This window comes from Colossoma macropomum, unplaced genomic scaffold, assembly GCF_904425465.1.
Source record: "Colossoma macropomum unplaced genomic scaffold, Colossoma_macropomum, whole genome shotgun sequence".
Taxonomy (NCBI): Eukaryota; Metazoa; Chordata; class Actinopteri; order Characiformes; family Serrasalmidae; genus Colossoma; species Colossoma macropomum.
In genome coordinates, this window is record NW_023494787.1 from 11730727 (window position 1) to 11752560 (window position 21834).

Below are 21834 nucleotides of genomic sequence, written 5' to 3' on the forward strand. Positions count from 1 at the left end.
GAAAGTCTGAGATGAGACCAGGGTTTAACACGTTTTTAGCTGGCACCCAACATTCCTCAGAGCCATACCCCTCCCAGTCCACCAGGTATTGAAGGAGCCCGCCCCATCTCCTGGAGTCCAGCAGCCTTCGGACAGCGAAGACTGGAGCCCCATCTATCTCCTCCAGTGGCGGTGGCATGACACCCAGTGTTGCCTCATCTAAGGGCCCTGTAACCACAGGTTTAAGAAGAGAAACATGGAATGAGCAAGAAACTCTAAAACGTGGGGGTAAGTCCAACCAATAAGTCACATCATTAATACATTTAAGTATTTTGAATGGCCCAATATATTTGGGCTGAAGCTTACGGCAACTTCCCTCAGAATGGCAAAAGTCCTTTGTGGTCAACCACACTTGGTCACCGGGATGAAAGATGGGGTTTCTGGCGTGGCAGCATGGTTTCAATGCGCTGGTGAGTTTCCTCCCACACTTGTTCACTACATGTCATCTAGTCATCTACTGCAGGAATGTCTGTTTGAGATCCAGTCCAAGGTGCTAGAGGGGGTTGGTATTCTAAAATACTCTGGAAAGGAGTCATTCCAGTAGCAGAGCTAGTTAATGATTTTTGTGCTATTTCTGCCCAAACCAAAAACTTTGACCAATCAGAAGGATTATCATGGCAGAAAATTCTCAAAAACTTTCCCAGTTCCTGATTTTCCATCTCACATTGCCCATTGGATTGCAGATGATACCCTGATGACATACTAATAGACACCCCAATGTGCTCGAATAAGGCTGCCCATACCTGGGATGTGAATTGACGTCCCCTGTCTGACACAGTGTCCTCCGGGATACCGAAAATTCGAAATATATAATTGAACAAGGTCTCTGCAGTCTGAAAGGCACTGAGAATAGTAGCAAAGGGTATAAAGTGAACTCCCCTAGAGAATTGATCTATAACCATCAGAACGGTTGTGAACCCTTGTGACTCTGGTAAATCTGTGACAAAATCCACAGCGATATGGGACCAGGGTCGGGTTGGGTATGGGTAAGGGCATTCATTTACCTGCAGGTAATGCTTTAGGGGTCTTACACTGGGAACACATTGAACATGAGGATAAAAGGAATGAATATCCTGGTTCATAAACTCCCACCGGTATCTATTGGTATCTATCTTGTGGGTTCGGGTCTCTCCTGGATGTCCTGAGGTTAAAGAGGAATGAACCCATGTGATAAGTGAGGTTCTAAATGGTTCTGGGACATACAGTTTACCTGGGGCACACTGGTTGGGCACTTGGATATTGGGTAAAGCTCTTTCTATATCTTCATCTATTTGCCATCGAATAGAAGAGATGTTTATCTCTGGAGGAAGGATGCATTCAGGTGTCTCAAACTGTGAGGTAGACGTCTCTTGTTGATGCATCCTAGACAAGGCATCAGTCTTGGTATTACGAGAGCCTGGCCGATAGGTGATACTGAATCTAAAACGAGAAAAAAATAGAGACCATCTAGCTTGGCATTAATTGAGTCTTTTGGCAGTGCGAAGATATTCCAAGTTTTATGATCCATCAGAACAGTGAAAGGATGGTTGGCTTCTTCCCACCAATGACGCCATTCGTCCAGAGCTAATTTGACTGCCAGTAATTCCCTGTCTCCGATTCCGTAGTTCCTCTCTGTAGGTGATAGCTTATGGGAAAAAAATGCTATGGGGTGCAACTTCCATTCCGCTGTGATAACACCGCTCCTACTCCCATCTCTGAAGCGTTCACCTCTACTATGAAAGGTTGTGTGGGGTCTGGGTGTATCAGAATGGGCGCCATAGTAAAAGCCTCTTTGAGACCTTGGAAGGCTTTTTCGGTGTGTTTGGTCCATGTGATCTTTTTAGGATTTCCTTTCAGGAGAGAGGTTAGTGGGGCTGCAATGCTGCTAAAGCTTCTAATAAATCGGTGATAAAAGTTGGCAAACCCTAAAAATCTCTGTAACTCTTTTATGGACGTGGGTGTAGACCATTGGACAACTGCCTCAACCTTGTGGTCGTCCATGATGATTCCCTGATGGCTGATTGTGTAACCCAAGAAGGACACTGACTGTAGGTGGAATTCACATTTTTCTCCTTTGAGGAACAAATTGTTCTCTAACAGCCATTGTAGCATGGCTCAGACATGTTGGACATGGGACTCTAAGGAAGAGGAGTAGACGAGAATGTCATCCAGGTAGGCTATTACAAATTGTCCTAGCATGTCTCTGAGGGTGTCATTTATGAAGGCTTGGAAAACAGAAGGGGCGATAGAGAACCCGAATGGCATAACAAGGTACTTGTAGTGCCCCCTAGTGGTCAAAAAGGCGGTCTTCCATTCATCGCCCTCCTTAACTCTGATTAAGTTGTAAGCACTACGAAGATCCAGCTTGGTGAAGAATTTCGCCCCTTGAAGCTGTTCTAGCACTACTGGCACTAGTGGTAGGGGATAAGGATATGCTTTAGAAATCTGGTTCAGGGCTCTATAGTCTATACAGGGGCGTAGGCCTCCATCCTTCTTTTTAATAAAGAAAAAAACTAGAAGCTATAAGAGATGTGGAAGGTCTGATAAAACCTTGGTCAAGGGCTTCTTGTATATAAACATCAAGTGCTTTTTGCTCCTCTTGCGTGAGGGGATATACTCTAGCTTTGGGGAGCACTGGGATCTCTATGAGCTCTATAGCGCAGTCATAATGTCTATGAGGAGGCAATTTAGTGGCATTTTTCTCGTTAAACACTTCCTTAAAGTCTATGTATTCAGGGGAGATTTCAAATGTGGAATCAGAGTTGAGGCTCTCTATGGAGGTTGAAGAAATGGAAATCAAAGGGGTGTCAAGACATGTTTGGAGACAGTAATCAGACTAGTGGGTGACAGTATGTTCTGCCCATGAAATTGTAGGGTTGTGCCTCTCTAACCATGGATGTCCTAGGATAACATCAAATTCGGACTGTTCGAGGACTAGGAATGACAATTTCTCCTGATGAAGGGCACTGGTCTGTAACGCCAGGGTTGTGGTGGCTTGGGATATGGTCCCCATACCCACTGGTCCACTATCTAAAGAAGCCACTTTCAGAACTGTCAGCAGCGTCTTCACTGGGATCTGAAGTTGTTCCACGATTCGTGCATGGATGAAGTTCCCCTCCGCACCAGAGTCGATCAGGGCTGAAACAAGAAGGGAATTGGGATGAAAGTATATAATTACAGGTAACATCACCGATTTGGAAACCAACCCCTTTGTGGGAACACTCACCACATTAGTTCACTCCACGTGCTGTCCAGGGGTCGGCGCCATGCTTTTTTGTGGTCTCGTGCGGCAGTCACAAACTTGATGACCCGCTTGGCCACTATATAGACAGAGGTGATTATTTAACCGGCGCCGTCTTTCTTCTTCTGACAAGCGAGATGAATCACACTGCATTGGTTTCAGCGGTGTCTCGGGTGACTTTTACTTGGTGCAGTGTACTTCTATGGACCTTTTAATTCCTATTTCTCTTTCGGGAGTGCAGGAGATGATCAAGCTTAATGGCTAGAGTGATTAGTTTATCCAATGTAAGGTCATCATCTTTGCTAGCCAATTCGTTCAATATATAAGTGTTTAGTCCCTGACAAAACATCACATGAAGAGCTGCCTCATTCCAGCCACTGCTTGCGGCGAGAGTTCTAAACTCTAAAGAATAATCCACAACAGAACGATGTCCCTGACGTAATTGGGACAATAGTTCTCCACTAACTTTACCCTCATAAGGGTGATCGAACACTAACTTGAATTCTCTTACAAATTGCACATAAGACATAAGATGCAGGCTGGCCCAAATGGCTGTGGCCCATTCCAGAGTTTTATCAGCTAATCGAGATACCACAAAAGAGATCTTGGCGGGGTCAGAACTAGAAGGAGAATTATCAAAAAACACAGAGCATTGAAGCAAAAAAACAACATTTTTCTGGATTTCCTTCAAATTTGTCGGGTTTACTTACAGGAAATACTGCCAGTGAAGCTGCGGCTGCAGGGGTGAGGAAAGCAGTGCTTGCAGTCTGTTTGGTTAGGCTCATGTTCTGGAGCTGGCCCTTCAATCCTTTCACGCTGGCGACCAGTTGAGCCAACTGAGCTTGCTGTTCCGCCTGTTGATGTGCTAGTGACTCCAGAGACTGAGTCACTCCAGACAGCATTTGTTGATATCTGCCTAGGAGTTGTCTTTGCTCGGTGAGAGCCTTCTGGAAGGCTTCCGGGTCCACCGTCTGCATGCTAGGCGAGGTATTCTGTGACAAGTCAATAGAAACCAGACACTTGCGGATGTAAAGATGATGGTGGTTTAATAAAAAACAGCAAAACAGAATCAAAAGGGCAGAGCAAAAGATGTTGTCATAGAACAGGCCAAAAGGTTCAAAAACACAGATCAGTCAGTAGAGACAAAAGTACAAAAAGGATGAAGCAAAAGTCAGAAACGAGATAAACAAAGCAGTGGTCAAAAACACGGAATACAGGCGATCAGATAAACAACGCTCAGTAGGTTTCAGGGAAACAATACCTCGCAAAGAAACTAACTAAAGCCCGGGCTTATATATTACTAGCTTCCTGTCAAATGACAACACACACAGGTGAAAGCAATTAGTATTCTGGTGAATGTGAGCGCTGATAGGAGTGCACGCAAGAGTCAGAAGTCACGTGAGCTTCCATTGAACTATGGGCAATGAAGTCTCTGTCGGAGTCTGAGTTAGGTTGCTCAGTCACATGATCTCCCATGGGATTCTGGGAGTTGAAATCCGTTTCTTCATGAGAACTTGCCGGATGCGTGACACTTGCCCTTGGTTAGACAGTAAGCATTATTTTAAAGACATCTGCTGACAATTTTGAAGACTATCAGATGTTAGTTTTTATTTGTTTCCATTTTTTCTCTTGCACACTTGCTGACTAAGATTTAAATATGCCACAGTCTGATGGTGCCAGTTGTGAAGACCACAGTCCTGTTTCACATAATACAAGGTTTACCTTCGAGAGGGGTCAGTCAGTTACAGGTTATGGGAGGGGCAAAGCAGCAGCATCTACCTTTATGATAAATCAGGATGACACAGTGAATCAGTTTGTGTTAGACTGTTATAATAGCCCAGCAGCAGTTTTTACCCCTATTACTTATAAAATTCCTCAGACTCCCTCTCAAGTTGCACAGATATCTTAAGCAGTGTTTTGGCTGACCTAGTTAAACAGATAAGTGAAAACATTACTGCCAGCATCCACATCATGCACCAGCAAAGCATTTCCTAAGCCCAGTGTCACAGCCATCAGTTACAGTCAGACAAGTATGCCTCAAAACTAAACATAACTGTCCAGTCAGACGTAAAGCTTCCCCCTTTCTTTCGAGGTCATTGTACAGGCAGCATTACGGTTCATGTATGGGATGACATAATGATGAGCTATCTCTGCCATGTAAACCATGAGGAAGAAGAGATTGGCAGTTTTATCATCAGCCGACTGACAGGTAAAGCAAGAGATAAGGTGAAAGTTTCCTTACGCAGTAACTTCTAGTAGTCCTACTGCTATATTTGACATTCTGAAAAGGCATTTCATAGAGCGAACATACTCTAATATGCCAATGAAGGGATTTCTGTAACACTGTTCCTGTGGCTGGTGAGAGTGTTATGGATTATTGGATTTATTGGATTCATCTCAATTAAGTTATAGATGTAGCAGATGAGTGTTTGAGGAGGCAAGGTACGAATGTGGAGGACCCAAGTGCTGAAGTTGTCATGTTGTTTATCTCCCACTGCCCTCGCCCTGGTCTCGCTTTGTCTTTCTTTTTCAACTCTGCTGAAAAATGGACTGCAGCTGAGTTCCAAGAGAAGCTGGATGCCCACCAGAGAGATGTGAAAAAAGATACAGTGCTTGCTTCACAGGCATTAGTAACAGCACGTAGGAGGGACTTTGCACCAGTCACCCAAGCCGTTATCAAACAGGGGGAGTCTCAATGACCTGTCCAAACCCCTAGTCACCAAAGCAGTTAATCCCATCTTCTGATTCTCCTGAAAGGGGAAGAACTGCTACCTTCATTGAGTCAGACTGGGAAGCAATCTATATAAATAGCTGTGCACTTTTACCAGCAGAGAAGATTGCAATTTTGTAGGCTCACAGAGACTTGAAGGAGTCAGTGAACTGTTAAATGCCCTGCGGTGCAAAACCAAGCTGGCCGATGTGCCTTACTGAATTGCTGTTGAAGACCTATCAATCACTCAGGGTTTATCTCGAAGTCACTCTGACCCTATATACTTTGTATCTCTAAAAGTGGTGTCATCACCTGACACTAAGCAGCTGCTTAAGGATTGTGGGTTGGGTGATAACAATTAATCAACATTTGTCACTTGGAAATACATTGAGGGTGACCCTCATTTTTTGTGTAGCCAAGCATTTACAACAATAAAAGGTTTGAAAAAGAAATTAAAATGGAATTTAATCAGAATAAACTAACATGAACAAAACTACATAAACAAGTTAGCAGAAAAAGGAGAGGATATGTGGCAAAAGAAGTAAGAGAAGAGTTAGGATTTGATTAAGAAGGAGAAATATAAAATAAAACTATGATAATAAACCAATTAATAAGATTTCAACTTAACAGGATAAATATCCAAACTAAAATTTAAACCAGTCAGGAAAAGGATTATAACAGGTAATAAAATAAATAGATAAATAAATAAAATCAGTAATAGAAATGATAGATATAATAAAATGAAATAAAATAAATAAGATTATTTGGAAGAAAAAGGTAAATAAAAAATAAAATAATAATAACATTTTTAAAAAGTAGAAAGGAAAAGTTAAACTCAACTAAAATGATTACAGGCTGTCTGAAGGTGGTTAGAGACTAAAAGTGTAAAATGATGATGAGTGACACCTGTGAGCTGAGTTTTAGAGGCTCCTGTACTGAAATCCAGCTCACTGGTGCTCTGTAACTAAAACCAAATTTTCCCAGTTGTGTAAAAATTCTAGGTACCTGACAGGTGATCCAGTCACTACTGTGGGTCTGATTACTGTTATTTATAGAGATCATAAATGAGATGTAAGCTGGCATGTTGCTGGAAAGTGATTTATAAATAAAAAACAAGCCTGTTTGTTTCCTGCTAGTGAGGACCAACCAACTTTATCATACAGTCTGCAGTGGTGAATGTTGTAAGGGTTGCCAGTAATGAATTGCAAGGTGGAGTAAAATATTGCAGTTTGAGGGTACTGGTGAAAGCATGTCTATAAGCTACATTGCAATAGTCCAGTATTGATAGTAAGGTTGCCTCCACGACTCTTTTTCTGGCATACATAGATAGAAAACATTGATTTCAATATAGGAATCCGAGCCTCTGTCTGCACTTACTGACTAGTTTATTAATATGAGATTTCACTGTAAGCTTCTCATCTAGCCAGATGCCAAGGTACTTATACTCTGTGACTCACTCAATGCTGAATCCTGTTAGGGTAGTAACATTTCATAGTACTAAGTACACAGTACTCAAGTAGAGATCATTTTAACAAAGTTTAACAAAACTTTGAGTTATCACAAAGATGGTCCTTTGTGAGTTGGCTCTTCACTAAAGATTCTAAAATTTTATCTAAACATGACAGTTTTGAGACTGATCTGTAGTTATTTAGATCTAGCCTCTCCTCCGTTATGCAGCGGAATAACATGAGCTGTTTTCCAGATACTGGAAATTTTACAAGACAAAATAGAAAGATTAAAAAATGTATGTAACATGTTCTGGGGTTGCAAGACACATGAAATAGGGGTTCAAACGGTGCTCACCTATAGCAGTTGATAGCAGTGAGAGCATTAGCCACTATATATAGAAAGAGAGTTTGGAGTGTGAAGAGGCCATGGTTCTGGGTAGCAGTAAAAGTGATGTCAACTGATTCAAAGGCAGATTTATGTTAGTATTTTCAAATATATAATTGGCTGCAGTTCTTTTTGATCAACTACCAGTTGATTCCAGAAATTGTTGGAAGAGTTGGTGATCAAGTTGACAAAATAATCTAATCTGCCATTTTAAATTGCCGATGTACATTTATTTCTCAGCCGCCTGAATGTGAGCCAGTTCCCTCTCTGCACTGTGTGTTTGGCAACAATCCAAACTTTATTTCCTGTTTTAAGCAATGAGAAACTTTCATTAATAAACCAGGGATTCAGTCTTTCTTATTCTTAGCTTTTTGTGGGGAGCATGTTTGTTTACCACTACTGAGAATGATTTACTAAAATGATCTAGTGCTAAAATGATCTAGTGCTAAAATAATCTAGTGCTAAGTCAGTTTCACCCATTGTTAAGTCAGAAAGAAAAGCTTATTAAAATTGTTAAAATTTCTGCTAACCACCATAATCTGTTTTTTTTCCCTGCAAATGTTTCTAATGCATCTGATCTGATCAGACAATGGTCAATGAAACCAAGATCAAAAGCTCCTGAGGCAGTAATTTTGTCCATTCTGTTGGATAAAATTAAATCAGGGTAGACTTGGTAGGGTGAGTTGACTCATTATCTGCCACAGTCATAACTGTGTGAGGGTAAGATTGCCACATATTTATCCTGTCCACCGATTCATCTCTTGATTGCCCTGGTGCTGTTTTATCACAAGTTCCAGATAGGGAAGACAGAACTAGGCCAATACCCTTCATTAGTAAATCTCTAAGTCAAAATCAGGCCAATTACCCAGCACATAGGCTTGGGTTCCTATCGCTTAAGTGGTCTGTGTGTGACAAGTTTAGTCATTGGCTCAAAGATCATAAATTCATGGTTTGGACAGACAATAATCCTCTCATAAACATAATGACCAAACCAAAATTGGATGCATGTGAGCAGCAGAGGATTTCCAAACTCCCTCCATACTGCTTTGATATCAAACCTGTTTCTGGCGCACAATGTAGTGGCCAATGACCTGAGCTGAGACCCTTTTATGAAGCCTTTAAGCAGAAGATTCTTGTTGGAGCCTTACAATACACTGTTAAGCACTGTTGTTTTGCCTGAGTCACTGAACAAGGATGCCCTGACTGATGTTCATGATCTGGCCAAACACCAGTTACATCTTTCTTTTTTTGGTCTAACATGGAGAAAGACATTAGAAATTATGTCAGGTCCTGTCAGAGTTGGCTGGCGTTGTAAAGTTCAGGACCTCCCTATACAATCCCATGAGGAATGGAGGCACAGAGAGGTTTAATAGAGAGAGATTTAAAAGGACACATATTATTTTCTCCAAAATTAAAGCAGAAGTGACCCCAAATAGCGGCTCTAAGTGTGCAGTGCCTATTCAGTTAAACATTTGTGTAAAGGGTCACTCTGTCTGCTTCAGTATGGGTGGACTTGGGCCACAAAAGTATGGGTGGAATCAGCCCTTGTACTTTTTGCCGATGCATCAGTTGCAGAGCCTTGACTGTACTGGACCAATTCCAGTGTGCCGGTGCCAACTCTTAGCTAAGTCTCCTGCACAGTAGCCAAGCTCAGCCCAATTCTTCATGCTAGCTGGGTAGTCCTATTGGAAGGGACAGGTTATTGTTAAGGAATAACCAATTCATCAAATAAAATTTGTCAGGTTAATCAATAGTAAGCTAGTTGGTGTGGATTTGTGCCCTTAAATTGTGGTACATAACTGACTTTTGTATTAACATCTGGATACAGGAGGCTGGCAGAGTTATATAATAAAATGGCATACAATAAAAGAGATACAGAGTATAGATCACAATAAAAGCAATTGCTTGTCTGTAAATTGAAAACCAAATATGTTCAGCCTTAATTTTAGTGCTACCTTAAATGAATTCCACCTGAATTTTTGTGCTACCTTAAATGGAGTTCCACCTTAAATTCAGTGCCACCTTGAATGGAGTTTCACCTTAAATTTTGTGCCACCTTAAATGAAGTTCCACCTGAAATTCTGTGCCACCTTAATTTTAGTGCTACCTTAAATGGAGTTCCACCTTAAATTCAGTGCCACCTTAAATTTAGTGCTATGTTAATTTCAGTTCCACCTTCAATTCAGTGCCACCTTAAATGGAGTTCCACCTTAAATTCAGTGCCACCTTAATTTTAGTGCTACCTTAAATGGAGTTCCACCTTAAATTATGTGCCACCTTAAATTTGGTGCTATGTTAATTGTATGCCACCTTAAATTCAGTGCCACCTTAAATGTAGTTCCACCCTACATTCAGTGCCACCTTAATTTTCCAAGCCAACTTAATAAGCAAATGAATCATTTATATGACACAGTTGCTCAAGATTTAGTTGTAATACTTTTCAGAAGTAGCTTATCTGAGCTTGTGGCTAAAGTCAGAAGCCTAAAGTCAGAAGTCATTTTTTTTACTTAAACAGTTATTGTAGATTGTGGGTTTAAATATCATAAGAATGTATATTTCTGATATAAAAGGTTTATTATCGTAATCTTTATTGTTTTCAATAAATATTATATTTCATTTTATCAATTAATAAAATGCTGAATATATATTACATCTACTACCCATTTCTGTTGCTTCTTTAGTATACTTAACATTGGTCAGGTGAAAAGGGATTAAAGATACTTCATGCTTGAGTTTGCTGTTAATAGTGAAAATTCAAAACATTGTTATTTATTACTTTAAACAATTGTAAAAAAAAAGCTGTAAGTAAAACTGCATTTGCAGAGATTATTGTCCACCTTTTAAGACGCATCTTTACAAATCCTCAGTCCATGTTTATATCTGCTTTGCTTTTCAGTACTCATTGCATAAATAATAGCATTTTCAGTTCAGTTAAATAGAATAACACATCTACAGACTAGCTAGAGGTCCGAAAAAACAAAAAAACTCTTGATACCTAAGTGGATACATATAATCTTGGGGCTCCCGAGTGGCACAACCATCTAAGCATTGGCCCTATCATCAGGATATTAAATGTTTGATCCCTGGTGATACGGTCCAAGAAAGCACAATTGGCCTCGCTCTCTGGGTGGGTAGCTGATGTAATAGAACTGGCGGTTGGCACTTTCCTCCAAGCGTGTTCAGCTGTCCAATGACATTGCGTGAGCATCGAAAAGATGAGGTGGCTGGCTTCAAAGATCTCAGAGGAAGCCTGTGCTAGCCTTCACCCTCCTAGCGCTGGTAGTATTGTGTGATTGGGGAAGTCCTGACTAGTGGGTGGAATTGGGAAGAAAATTGGGGAAAAATTAAAAAAAATACAAAAATAATCTTGCATTGGGTAAATTAATTAAAAACTCTATGAAAAGTCAGCCAGTCATGTGATTTAGAAGGATCAGCCTAGCTTATGGTGCCCAGTTTAAATGTTTGTTGTAATTCTTTTTGATAGATTGTTCCTGTTGCTCCTAAGATTATCAATTATTAACATTTATCTTTTTTTTTTTTTAAATAAAACTGACTATGCTTATTGGGAACACAGGTTGCCTTAAGGCATACAAGGGACCCCTTTAAGCCCAGTTCAGACTTTTCAGCTTTTTTGCTGTTTTCTCATTACTTTTATTTATTTATTTATTTATTTATTTATTCATTAATTTATTGCCTTCTGCCCAATGACCACTGGGATAGGCTCCAGCTCCACATGGCAACCAAGAAGGCTTAAAAAATGTGTGTGTGTGTGTCTGTGTATTTATTTATTTAGTTATCAATTTATTTATTTATTTATAGTTTTAAAAAATGATTTAAAAATAATTTTGTTAAAAGAGAAATCAGAGTCTTTAATTTTGATATAGCATACACCACCACATTTGGGCTTTTCCTTATATTATTTTTCTATTGTTTACTTATACGTGATTTTTGTTGATTTTTAACACACCTCAGACAGTGAATTTTATAAAAATTTGTAACTTTAATCTATTTGTTCAGATGAAGATACTGCTGAACTGATTATGTTTTGTCCTGAGAGAATAAAATGTGTCATTATTCTCTCTGTAGGCTGTGGAAGTGTAAAATCACACATAAGGGCTGTGAAGCCCTGGCTTCAGCTCTGAAATCAAACCACTCACATCTGAGACTCTTGGATCTGTCTGGGAATAAACTCCGAGATTTTGGAGTGGAGCTGCTCTCTGTGGGACTTGGGGATCCTCACTGTAAACTGGAGATACTAAGGTAAAACAGGCCAAAGGATGACATGAGAATATTTCAGTAATTGATGGTTGAGGGTGTGCTGTGTGTTAATTTTGTGTGTACATAGTTGCTGAGAAGCTGTGCAGCTCTGTATTCAATATTTAAAAAAAAGGCTGCTCAAGGGTGCAGTCTTTTGATGCTCAATCTGCTTACAGATTAATACGTGGCTCTGGCTAAGATGCTGGGGTCTCCGTGGTGTCAGAACTGTGGAACTGATCTAACTCCACTGGCAAGGTTTGAATTGCAGTCAGGGTTCCAAGGCTGGTGATACTAGCTTAACTAATTACCTCTCTTTGACCAAGCCAAAATGTGAAGTTCTCACTGGCCAGATAAGAAACCTCTTCACTTTTCTTCTCTAAGGGTGGTTTAAACTTAAAGTGTACAAATGGACAGACCTATCTTTCTGACCAAGGCCGGCACAAACTTAAAAATTGTATATCTTCTTTGACAAGAACTCTTTGGCATGTCAGGTTTTGTTCAGCTGTAGGCCCTACCCTTTGGAGGCGGAGCCAGAGTACTGCTAGGTTCTCCACTCCTAACAGTTAATTAGCTATTCATGGTTTCCAACTCTAATTGGTGGTGCGTAATCTTATGAACGCCTCACAAGAATCACTCCCTTCTTTTAGTCAGATCTTGAAACAAAGGAAAAGAAAAAATATTCTAGCATAAAATAGGTTTGGACCATTTTAACCCTTGTTACCTGAAACACAATATGTTAAAAGACACAAGTAACATTGCATGTAATATATGGGTATTGCTGGTTACGACTACATTCAAACAGGGTCATTACCCAATGGATGAAGAAATAAAATCAAACAACAAAAAGAAAAGGAAAGAAAAACACAGGATACATATTTATCAGTGGTCTAAATTCACTAGAATGAAATGGCTGCATCGGTGGGTTATTAAAGTAATACACTACATATTTCTAGCATTTGATAGGAGAAAAGAAGTAATTGACTACATAACATACAAGTAGTATTGCTTACAGATTATAAAAATGTTGATTATCAAGCATACCACATAAGAAGTTTTCTTGGGTCCTTTTCTTTTAAAAGCATGTCTTTACGGTGGCAGTGTGGTGTGTCTCAGTCTCACCACTTGGTGGTGCTGTGGCTCCACATTTAAATTATCAATAAAATCCAAAAAACGCTAACTCTTATAAATTCTCTCACACCCTCATTTTTGGGGTCTCCAGTCTTCTTGAAACAAACCCTGATGAATTATGGCAATTAGGAGTTGATGCACACTTTAGAAATTTGATTTTCTGTTATTTAAAAAGTTTAGTTAAGTGAGTTTTGATGAGGCCTGCAGCTGGATTCCAAGCAGGGTTTTATTGCTGCATTTTTTAACCTTTGTGGCAGAAGGTTGATAACCTCTTACAGTGTCTATGCTTGGTTCCAGGGTAACTTCCTTTAAGCTGTTTATGGCTCTTAGCTCAGACTTTGTGGAGCCAAAGCTTTCAGTTTTGGGTAAAGTGAAGAGTTCTTGTGAACAAGCGTGACTTTGGCTCAACCAGACGATGGTGTGCACCAATAATAAGTTAATAATAATAATAATAATAAGTTACATTTATTTAGCGCCTTTCACAATCCCAAGGTCACTGCACATTATAATTTGTTTTTCTGCTGTTTTAATGTACCCACAAACCAGCTGTGGCTAATATTAACTAGCTATCTATTTAGGCCAGAAACTTATGCAGGGGGATACCTCAAGAGAGCAGTGGATGCAGATACTGTATATAGTCTTTGGCTGTGAGATGAGACTATGATGATGGTATTTACTGAATTGTAGTGGATACAAAATTAATGTTTAAGTACAGCATCCTTTTGTTGGCAATGTAATATAATAAAACTGATAATGAAACCCAGAGGAAGAAACAGATTACTGGAGCCACTGTTGATCTCTGTGGCTTGTGGTAGCTGCATGGAGTATCTTTAACCCTCCTTTAACCACATTATTTGGGTAAAAAGATACTACTCAAGATTAAATTTGACCCTGTAATTCAGAATGGCAATCAAAAATGTGTCAGCTTAGAAAAGTACAATACAGACAGATAAAGTTTATTACAGTTTGTAAGGTTTTACACACACACTCACACATGTTTGTCTTACATTCCTTGTGATGTCTATTTCTGTCAAGTTACATTACACCTACACCTAAACCTAACCCTACCCTAACTTCAGCATCCAAAAGGCAATATTTTTGCTCTTTTAGTTTTTTCAAATAAGTTGAATTTGTGATAAAGCCAGCATGCTAAACTGAGGACCAGCGAAATGTCCTCACTTGTACAAAATTGTCATATATTTGTGATTTGTATACATGTCATCCTCACAATGATACTATTGCACTATCCTTATGCAAAAACAAATATACAACATATACACATTATTGTACACACTATATGCAGATATATATCACATCACAAAATATGCAGATACAAACTATTTAAGATATCCACATTATATATGCAGGTATGATTGTGTGTTGCAAAAAAATGTTGACTGTGTATAACAATGTTTAAAAATGTAAATATTGTGAAATATTGTATATATTGTATAGAAATATTTGAGATGTACACTTTATCATACACAGCAGCAGTTCAGTAATGCCATTCATATGAAGTACACAGAGTACACACAGTCATATATACACTGTACACTAGAACGCACGCTGTAATGTCCAGTACAGACAACCTGTCTAAAATACATGACCCTGAGTAGGCAGTATACCATACATGACACATTATATAGAGGAGAGTGGGTGACAGTCTGTCAAGGGTGTGCAGTCTGCTGCAAGCTGTTGCATTTTTGAAGAATAAGTGCAGTTACTTATACTTCATATAGGGTTCATATGGGGTGAGATGGTGAAGGTGTGTTGTGTGAGTGCAGGCTATATGATCAACACATTGCATAGCTACTGGTTGTTCAGCAGCCTAATGGCCTGGAAAAAGAAGCTGTCCTGGAATCGGATGGTTCTGGACTTCATGCTTCTGTACTGCCTGCCACCCAGCAACAAGAGTCTTTTATGACCGTCCTAGTCTTCTTCAGACAGCGACTGGTATATTTCTCCAGGTGAGAGGGAAGCACAACCCCAGTGATGTGCTTGGCTGTCTGCACCACCCTCTGCAGTGCTTTTTGTTCAGGAGCAGTGCAGTCCCTCTATAGTCAGTCAGGATGATCAGTGCATGTGTAAAATGTCCTGAGTATATGGAGGATGATTCTCTATCTCCTCAGCCTTCTAAGGTAGAAGAGGTGCTGGTGTGCCTTTTTTATCACAGGCAGTGTGTTCTGACAGGGTATGGTCTTCTGTGATGTGTACACTGAGGAACCTGAAGCTGCTGACTCCCTCTACCATAGTCCCATTGATGGTGATAGGAGTGTGCATTCTCTCCTGCAGTCCATTGTAATCTCCTTGGTCTTTTTGATGTTGAGTGGGAAGTTACTTCCTTAGCACCAACATGTCAGGACACTCTTCTCTGTAGGCCACCTTGTCATTGTCTGAGATCAGTCTCACTATCATCGTGTCATCCACAAATTTAATGAGGACATTGGAGTTGTGCATGGCTATGGAATCATGAGTGAACAGGGAGTACACTCATCCTAGGACAGCTACACAACAAACTGCTCCAATTTAGTGTGCCAACCCCCACCTGCCAGTGGATCACCAACTTCCTCACTAGCAGAGAGCAGTGGGTAAGGTTCACCTCAAAAACCCAGATCATCAGTACAGGTGCACCATGGGGTTGTGTACACTCACCATTGCTCTTCTCACTGTACACAAATGACTGCACCTCCACGAACCCCTCAGTCAAAATTTTGAAGTTTGCAGATGACACTACAGTCATTAGTCTCATCCGTGACGGTGATGAGTCTGCTTACAGATGGGTGGTTGATCAAGTGGTTCTTTGTAGCAGCCACAACAACCTGGTGCTGAATACAGAGAAAACAGTGGAGATGACAGTAGACTTCAGGAGAAACCCTCCAACCCTGCCAGCACTCACTATCCTGGACAGAACTGTGATGGCAGTGGAGCCCTGCAAGTTCATGGGCACAACAATCACCAGAGACTTGAAGTGGGACAGCAACACCAGCTCCATCATCAAGATAGCCCAGGAGAGGATGTACTTCCTGCGTCAGCTGAGAAAGTTCAACCTGCCCCAGGAGCTGATGGTGCAGTTCTACACAGCCATCATAGAGTTCTTTTTTTAATTTTTTTATTTACCTTCATTTTTATTTTATTTACTACTGTAAAATGTTTGATCTTCTGTAACCAAAACCAAATTCCTTGTTTGTGTAAGCATACCTGGCCAGTAAAGCTTGATTCTGATTCTGATTCTAAGAGAAGCTAAAGATGACCTGTGTTTAGGCTGTCACTATTATTGACTCATAAGGGAAACAGCAGACACACATCTCAACTCAGCAAACATTTTAGAAAGAAAGAATAACAATGCATTTGTTAGGCTGAACAATAAAAAACGTTTTGCAATAACTGGTAAGTGGAATGCATTGCCCACAGTGTCTTCGGTATGGGATCTGTGTGCAGTTTTAAAGTAGGCCAGCTGTGCAGCTACTGCTGTGCTGTTTACATTTGAATTAATATTAATAACTAACTAATAATAATAACTAATAATAAACTACTAATATATAATAAAATGTAAATCAACTTAAGGACATCAGTTTGAATGTTTTTTATTCTTTGTATTTAAACACTTGATTTTTACATATACAGTGGGAAAATAAGTATTCAACATTTTCTTTTTTTATGAAACACATTTTCATTGCAGCTATTCACATGAAATTTAGGCCAGACATTGATATTAACTCAATAAAATTACACAGTTAAAGAAATGGTAACAATCCCATCTGTGCAATAAAGTGGAATGACACAGAAAAAAAAGTATTAAACTGCTAACTGAAATGTATTTAATACTTGTTGGAGCCTTGTTTGCAATGACAGCTTCAAGATGCTTCCTGTACAAACATATTAATCTCTCACAGTGTCATGCTTCCTTCCGTTCCCACTATCTCTGCCTCTCAACCTCCAGACACCATTATCCAGAACCCCACTCCAGATCACATGATGTCTGAATTCTCTCCATGCCTGACAGAAACTACACCATCATGCAGATGGCAGACCTCAACATTGTCCAACTGGCTGTTAACACTCAGGGCCAGGTCCTGGGATGACACCACCAGCTTCTTTCTGATTTCACTCAGTCTATCAGTGAATTAAAATCACAACAGGGTGAGCAACAAATGACTCAACTTATCACCAGTGTTAAAGATCTGTCTAGCCAGATTTAACATCTGATTGGTAATGCTTCCCAGTCTTCTAGTTCCAACACTAGCCTTAGCACTTTTCCTGTTAGTAAGCCCGATAAATTTGATGGAACTCCTGAGAAATGTAGTGGATTTTTTGATACAGTGTTCAGTGTTTTTCAGCAATTCACCCCCAAGCTCAGATCAGGCTAAAATATCATTTTTGGTGTCCTCTCTGTCCAATAAGGCTTTGGAGTGGGCTACAATGGTCCGGAGTACTGTTTGGACGTCTGGACCAACTTCTGCAAAAATGCTTTATGCAAAGAGTAGTGCCACCACTTAAAGTCTGCCCAGCTCCAGCGCCTGACCTGGCTCCAGTTCCAGCTCCTACCTCGGTTCCTGTCAGAGATGCAGTTCCAGTTCCAGTTTCAGCTCCAGCCCAAGCTTCAACTCCAGTTCCAGCACATTTCCTGAACCTATGCAATGTGAATCTTCAAGGCTGTCAAAGGAGGAGAGACTTTGACATCTCCATGGGGCTTGTGTCTCTATCGCAGTGTTGCAGGTCATGTGTTATGTAACTAAGGGGTTGGTTTAGAAATCTTTCATGTTGCCTGTAACTATTGACTGCCAGAATTCTTCTCATTTTACCAGCCTTGATCATCTCAGGAGCAGGAAATTTCTTCCACACCAAGGTCGTGTCGCAGCTAGAGATCCCCAGTGAACCTCTACATACTCCCCTTTGAATGACAGCGTTGGATGGGAAACCTGTTGGCCTGGAATCTTCCCTGGTTAGAGAAACGTAATCCACAAATCTTCTGGTCGGATAAAGAAATCATAGCCTGGTCCAACTATTGTAGACAGAACTGTCTAGCTTTGCCTACTATCACCATTACCTCCACTTCCATAGAAAGCTCTGATACTGTTAATGCCATTCAGATCCCTGAAGTATACTCAGATCTGTCAGAAGTCTTTAACAAGGTCAATGCTACTAAACTGCTACCACATCGCACCTATGACTGTGTGTATCCCCTAACTCTCGAAGAAGAGAAAGCTATGGAGGAGTATATCAATGAGGCATTAATTCAAGGCTTTATACGCCCCTCAACGTCTCCTGTCCATCTTTTCTTCATTAAAAAGAAAGATGGTGGACTTACGCCGTGTATAGATTATAAAGCACTCAATGATGTCAGAAGGAAATTTGCATATCCGCTTCCTCTCATTCCTGTCGCCCTTGAGCAGCTCAGGGGAGCTCAGTTCTTCACCAAACTAGACCTCTGCAGTGCCTACAATTGGATCAGAGTCAGAGAAAGAGATAAATGGAAGACCACTTATGTCCCAGACCAGTTCAGAGATTATTTCTTGGGCCTTATTTCTTGGGCTCACTCATCACTCACATCAGGACACCCAGGCAAGACATGCACTGGTGGGAGACCCTAAAATCAGATCTTCACAAGTTCATTTCATCTTGTTCTGTCTGTGCTTAATGTAAATCCCCCAAAACATCACCTGCAGGGAAACCCATGCCCCTTCCTGTCCCTAATTACCCCTGATCTCATATTGCCATAGATTTTGTCACTGATCTCCCATCATCTGAAGGTTACACTAGAATTTTAACTATGGTTGACAGTGTCCAGTTTGTACCTTTGCCATCAATCCCCAATGCATGTCACACTGCTCAGGCTATATATCAACACTTTTTCAGGAATTATGGTGGTCCAGAGGACATTGTCTCTGACAGAGGTCCACGATTTGTTTCCAGAGTCTGCAGAAGCTTCTTTGAACATCTGGGCATCACTGTGAGTCTTACATCTGGTTGTCATCCCCAATCCAATGGCCAATATGAAAGAGTTAATGAAGAACTTTTTTAAGGCTTTATTATTTCACTAATCAGTCAGATTGGTCTAAACACCTGATGTGGGCTGAGATAGCTCAGAACTCTCATCCCTCATTGACTGGGAGGGATACAGTGCAGAGGAAAGATTTTGGGTGGTGGCCAAGAATGTACTGGATCTGGCCTTGTTGGCTGATTTCCACAATCGCCATCCAAATAAACCAGCACCATGTCCCAGAGGCTGTCCCAAGAAGTCACTTTCTGGTTCCTGTCCATTCCCAAATCCTTTCCTGTGGATATTCCCACAGTCCTTCACTTTCCCAGCACCACGACGGCTCAGGGGTTCTGTTGTCCAATACCTCCAGTCATGTGGGGGGTGGTCGTCATGGGTGACCTTATTCCAGAGCCATGCCCAACTTTTCTGTGGACACTGCCTCCCAACCTCCAGATAATTTTGATTCCATTGGTACCATGAGAAGAAAAACAGTGCCCTACCATGATGCTTCCACCTCCATACTTCCCTGTAGGTATGATATTTTTAGGATCATATGCAGAGCCATTTCTCTTTCAAGCATAGTGCATCAAAAAGGTTTGCTGAGAAGTTTGATTGATCATGAATGTAGATTGTGGCAGTGGAGTGCACTGCGTATTGTTTTCTGTGTGATTGCTGTACCTGCTGCTTTCAGGTGTTTTTGGAGCTCTCTTCCTGTGGTCCTTTGTTCTTGGGTTACTGTTCTGACAAACTTTCTGACTGCCTCTTAAGAAATCTTGTGAGGAGCTTCTTTATGTGGCCAGTTGATGGTCAAGTGATGTTCCTTCCACTTACAGATAATGGTGGTGCTTAAAGGAACATTAAGGAGTTGAGAAATGCTATGCTGCTCTACTTCATGTTGTGAAGGTTTTGTGAGAGCTTTTTGCCTTTACCCATCATGTAATGTTTCTTGTGTTACAGCTGACAAATGGTTTGTATACTTGCATTCTTTCTTCAAAGAGTTGTAGTACTAACCTACACAAATCAGCTGGCTTAGTGCTGTTTTTTTTTACTGTGTCCAATACTTTTTTCCTGTGTTATTTCACTTTATTACACATAGCTTTTTTATGGATTAGAATGTTACTGTTTCTTTAGTTGTGCAGTTTCAGTAAATAAATAACATTGTCTGGTCTAAATTTCATGTAAATAGCTGAAATGAAAACATATTTAATTGAACATCCCTTTCCAAAACCATGGACATCAGCATGGAATTGCCCCCTCTTTGCAGGTATAACAGCCTCCACTCTGGGAAGGCTTTTCCCAAGATTTTGGAGTGTATTTGTGGGAATTTGTGCCCCTTCAGGTAAAAGATCATTTGTAAGATCAAGAACTAATGTTGGATGAGAAAGCCTGGCTTGCTGTTGCTGTTTCAGTCCATCCCAGGGGTGTTCAGTGGGGTTGAGGTCAGAGCTCTGTGCATACCACTGGAGTTCTTACACACCAAACTTGTCAAGCCATGGACCTTGCTTTATGCACAGGGGCACAGGCGTGCTGGAACAGAAAAAGGCCTTCTCAAAACTGTTGCCACAAAGTTGGAAGCATTTAATTGTCTAAAATGTCTTTGTAAGCTGTAGCATTAACATTACCCTTCAGTGGAACTAAGGGACTGAGCCCAAACCCAGAGAAACAGCCCCAGACCATTGTTCCTCCTTCACCAAACCTTACTGTTGGCATTACAGTTGGTAGTGTTCTACTGGTATCTGCCAAAACCAGATTCATCCATCAGAGTGCCAGAGAGTTAAACTGCTCCTGAGTCCAGTAGTGGCATGCTATACACCTCTCTGGCAGATCATTTGTATTGCACATAGTGATTTTAGGCTTGTGTGCAGCTGCTCAGCCATAGAAACCTATTTTAATGAAGCTCCCGGCGAGTTCTTGTGCTGATGTTGCTTCTGGTGGCAGTTTAGAACTCTGTTGTTAGGGATGAAACAAATAATATGTGATTTTTACAGGCTGCACTCTTCAGCTTCCCCACTCAGTGCCTTCCGCTTCAAGACAGAGCTGTTATTTCTTGTAGATGCTTCCATTTCATAACAATAGAACTTGACCTGGGCAGATCTAGCAGGACAGAAATTTTACAAACGGTCATGATACCTGTTAACAGTGGGTGTGACTGAAATACATGCACTCAATAATTAGGAGGGGTGTTCACATACTTTTGGCTAAGTAGTGTGTGTGTGTGTGTGTGTGTGTAGCAATATATAAGTTGTTGACTTGATTCAAAAGCTTTTAAACAACAAAATATGTCCTTAGTATGCAGTGTTTTGTTTTTTTTGGAATGATCATGATGTAATTTGACATTCAGTTCAGTGGATCAGGTAGACTAGTGTTTGCTTTGATAGAGCTGTTCATTAAATTAAAACAGATTGCTCTATGTTAAACCCCTGAAGTTACTGGTTTAACCAAACTGTAATTCAGTATGTTTTGTTGATGCTTTTTCTTCCTGTGGCTTTTAATTTTGCAAATCTGTAGTCCTGAGTTTAAATCGAGTTGCGAGTCAGTTAAGTGCAATTCTGAGTGGGCATGCAAGTCAGGTCAGCACTTGCCTTAATACAAATGCTTAATACAAAGTGTAAAGCTAAATAGCTAAACAGTAATTAATGCCTCATTAACACAGAATAAGTATGGTCT

General features: G+C 40.5%; 1 protein-coding gene across 1 annotated transcript in view; it reads left to right on the plus strand.

The window, feature by feature from the left end:
* Nucleotides 1-21834, plus strand: part of LOC118805376 (NACHT, LRR and PYD domains-containing protein 12-like) — a 107291-nt gene that overhangs the window by 64698 nt on the left and 20759 nt on the right. The window contains 1 exon segment of the mRNA XM_036566131.1: nucleotides 11889-12062. Coding sequence (XP_036422024.1) covers nucleotides 11889-12062 — 174 coding nt within the window.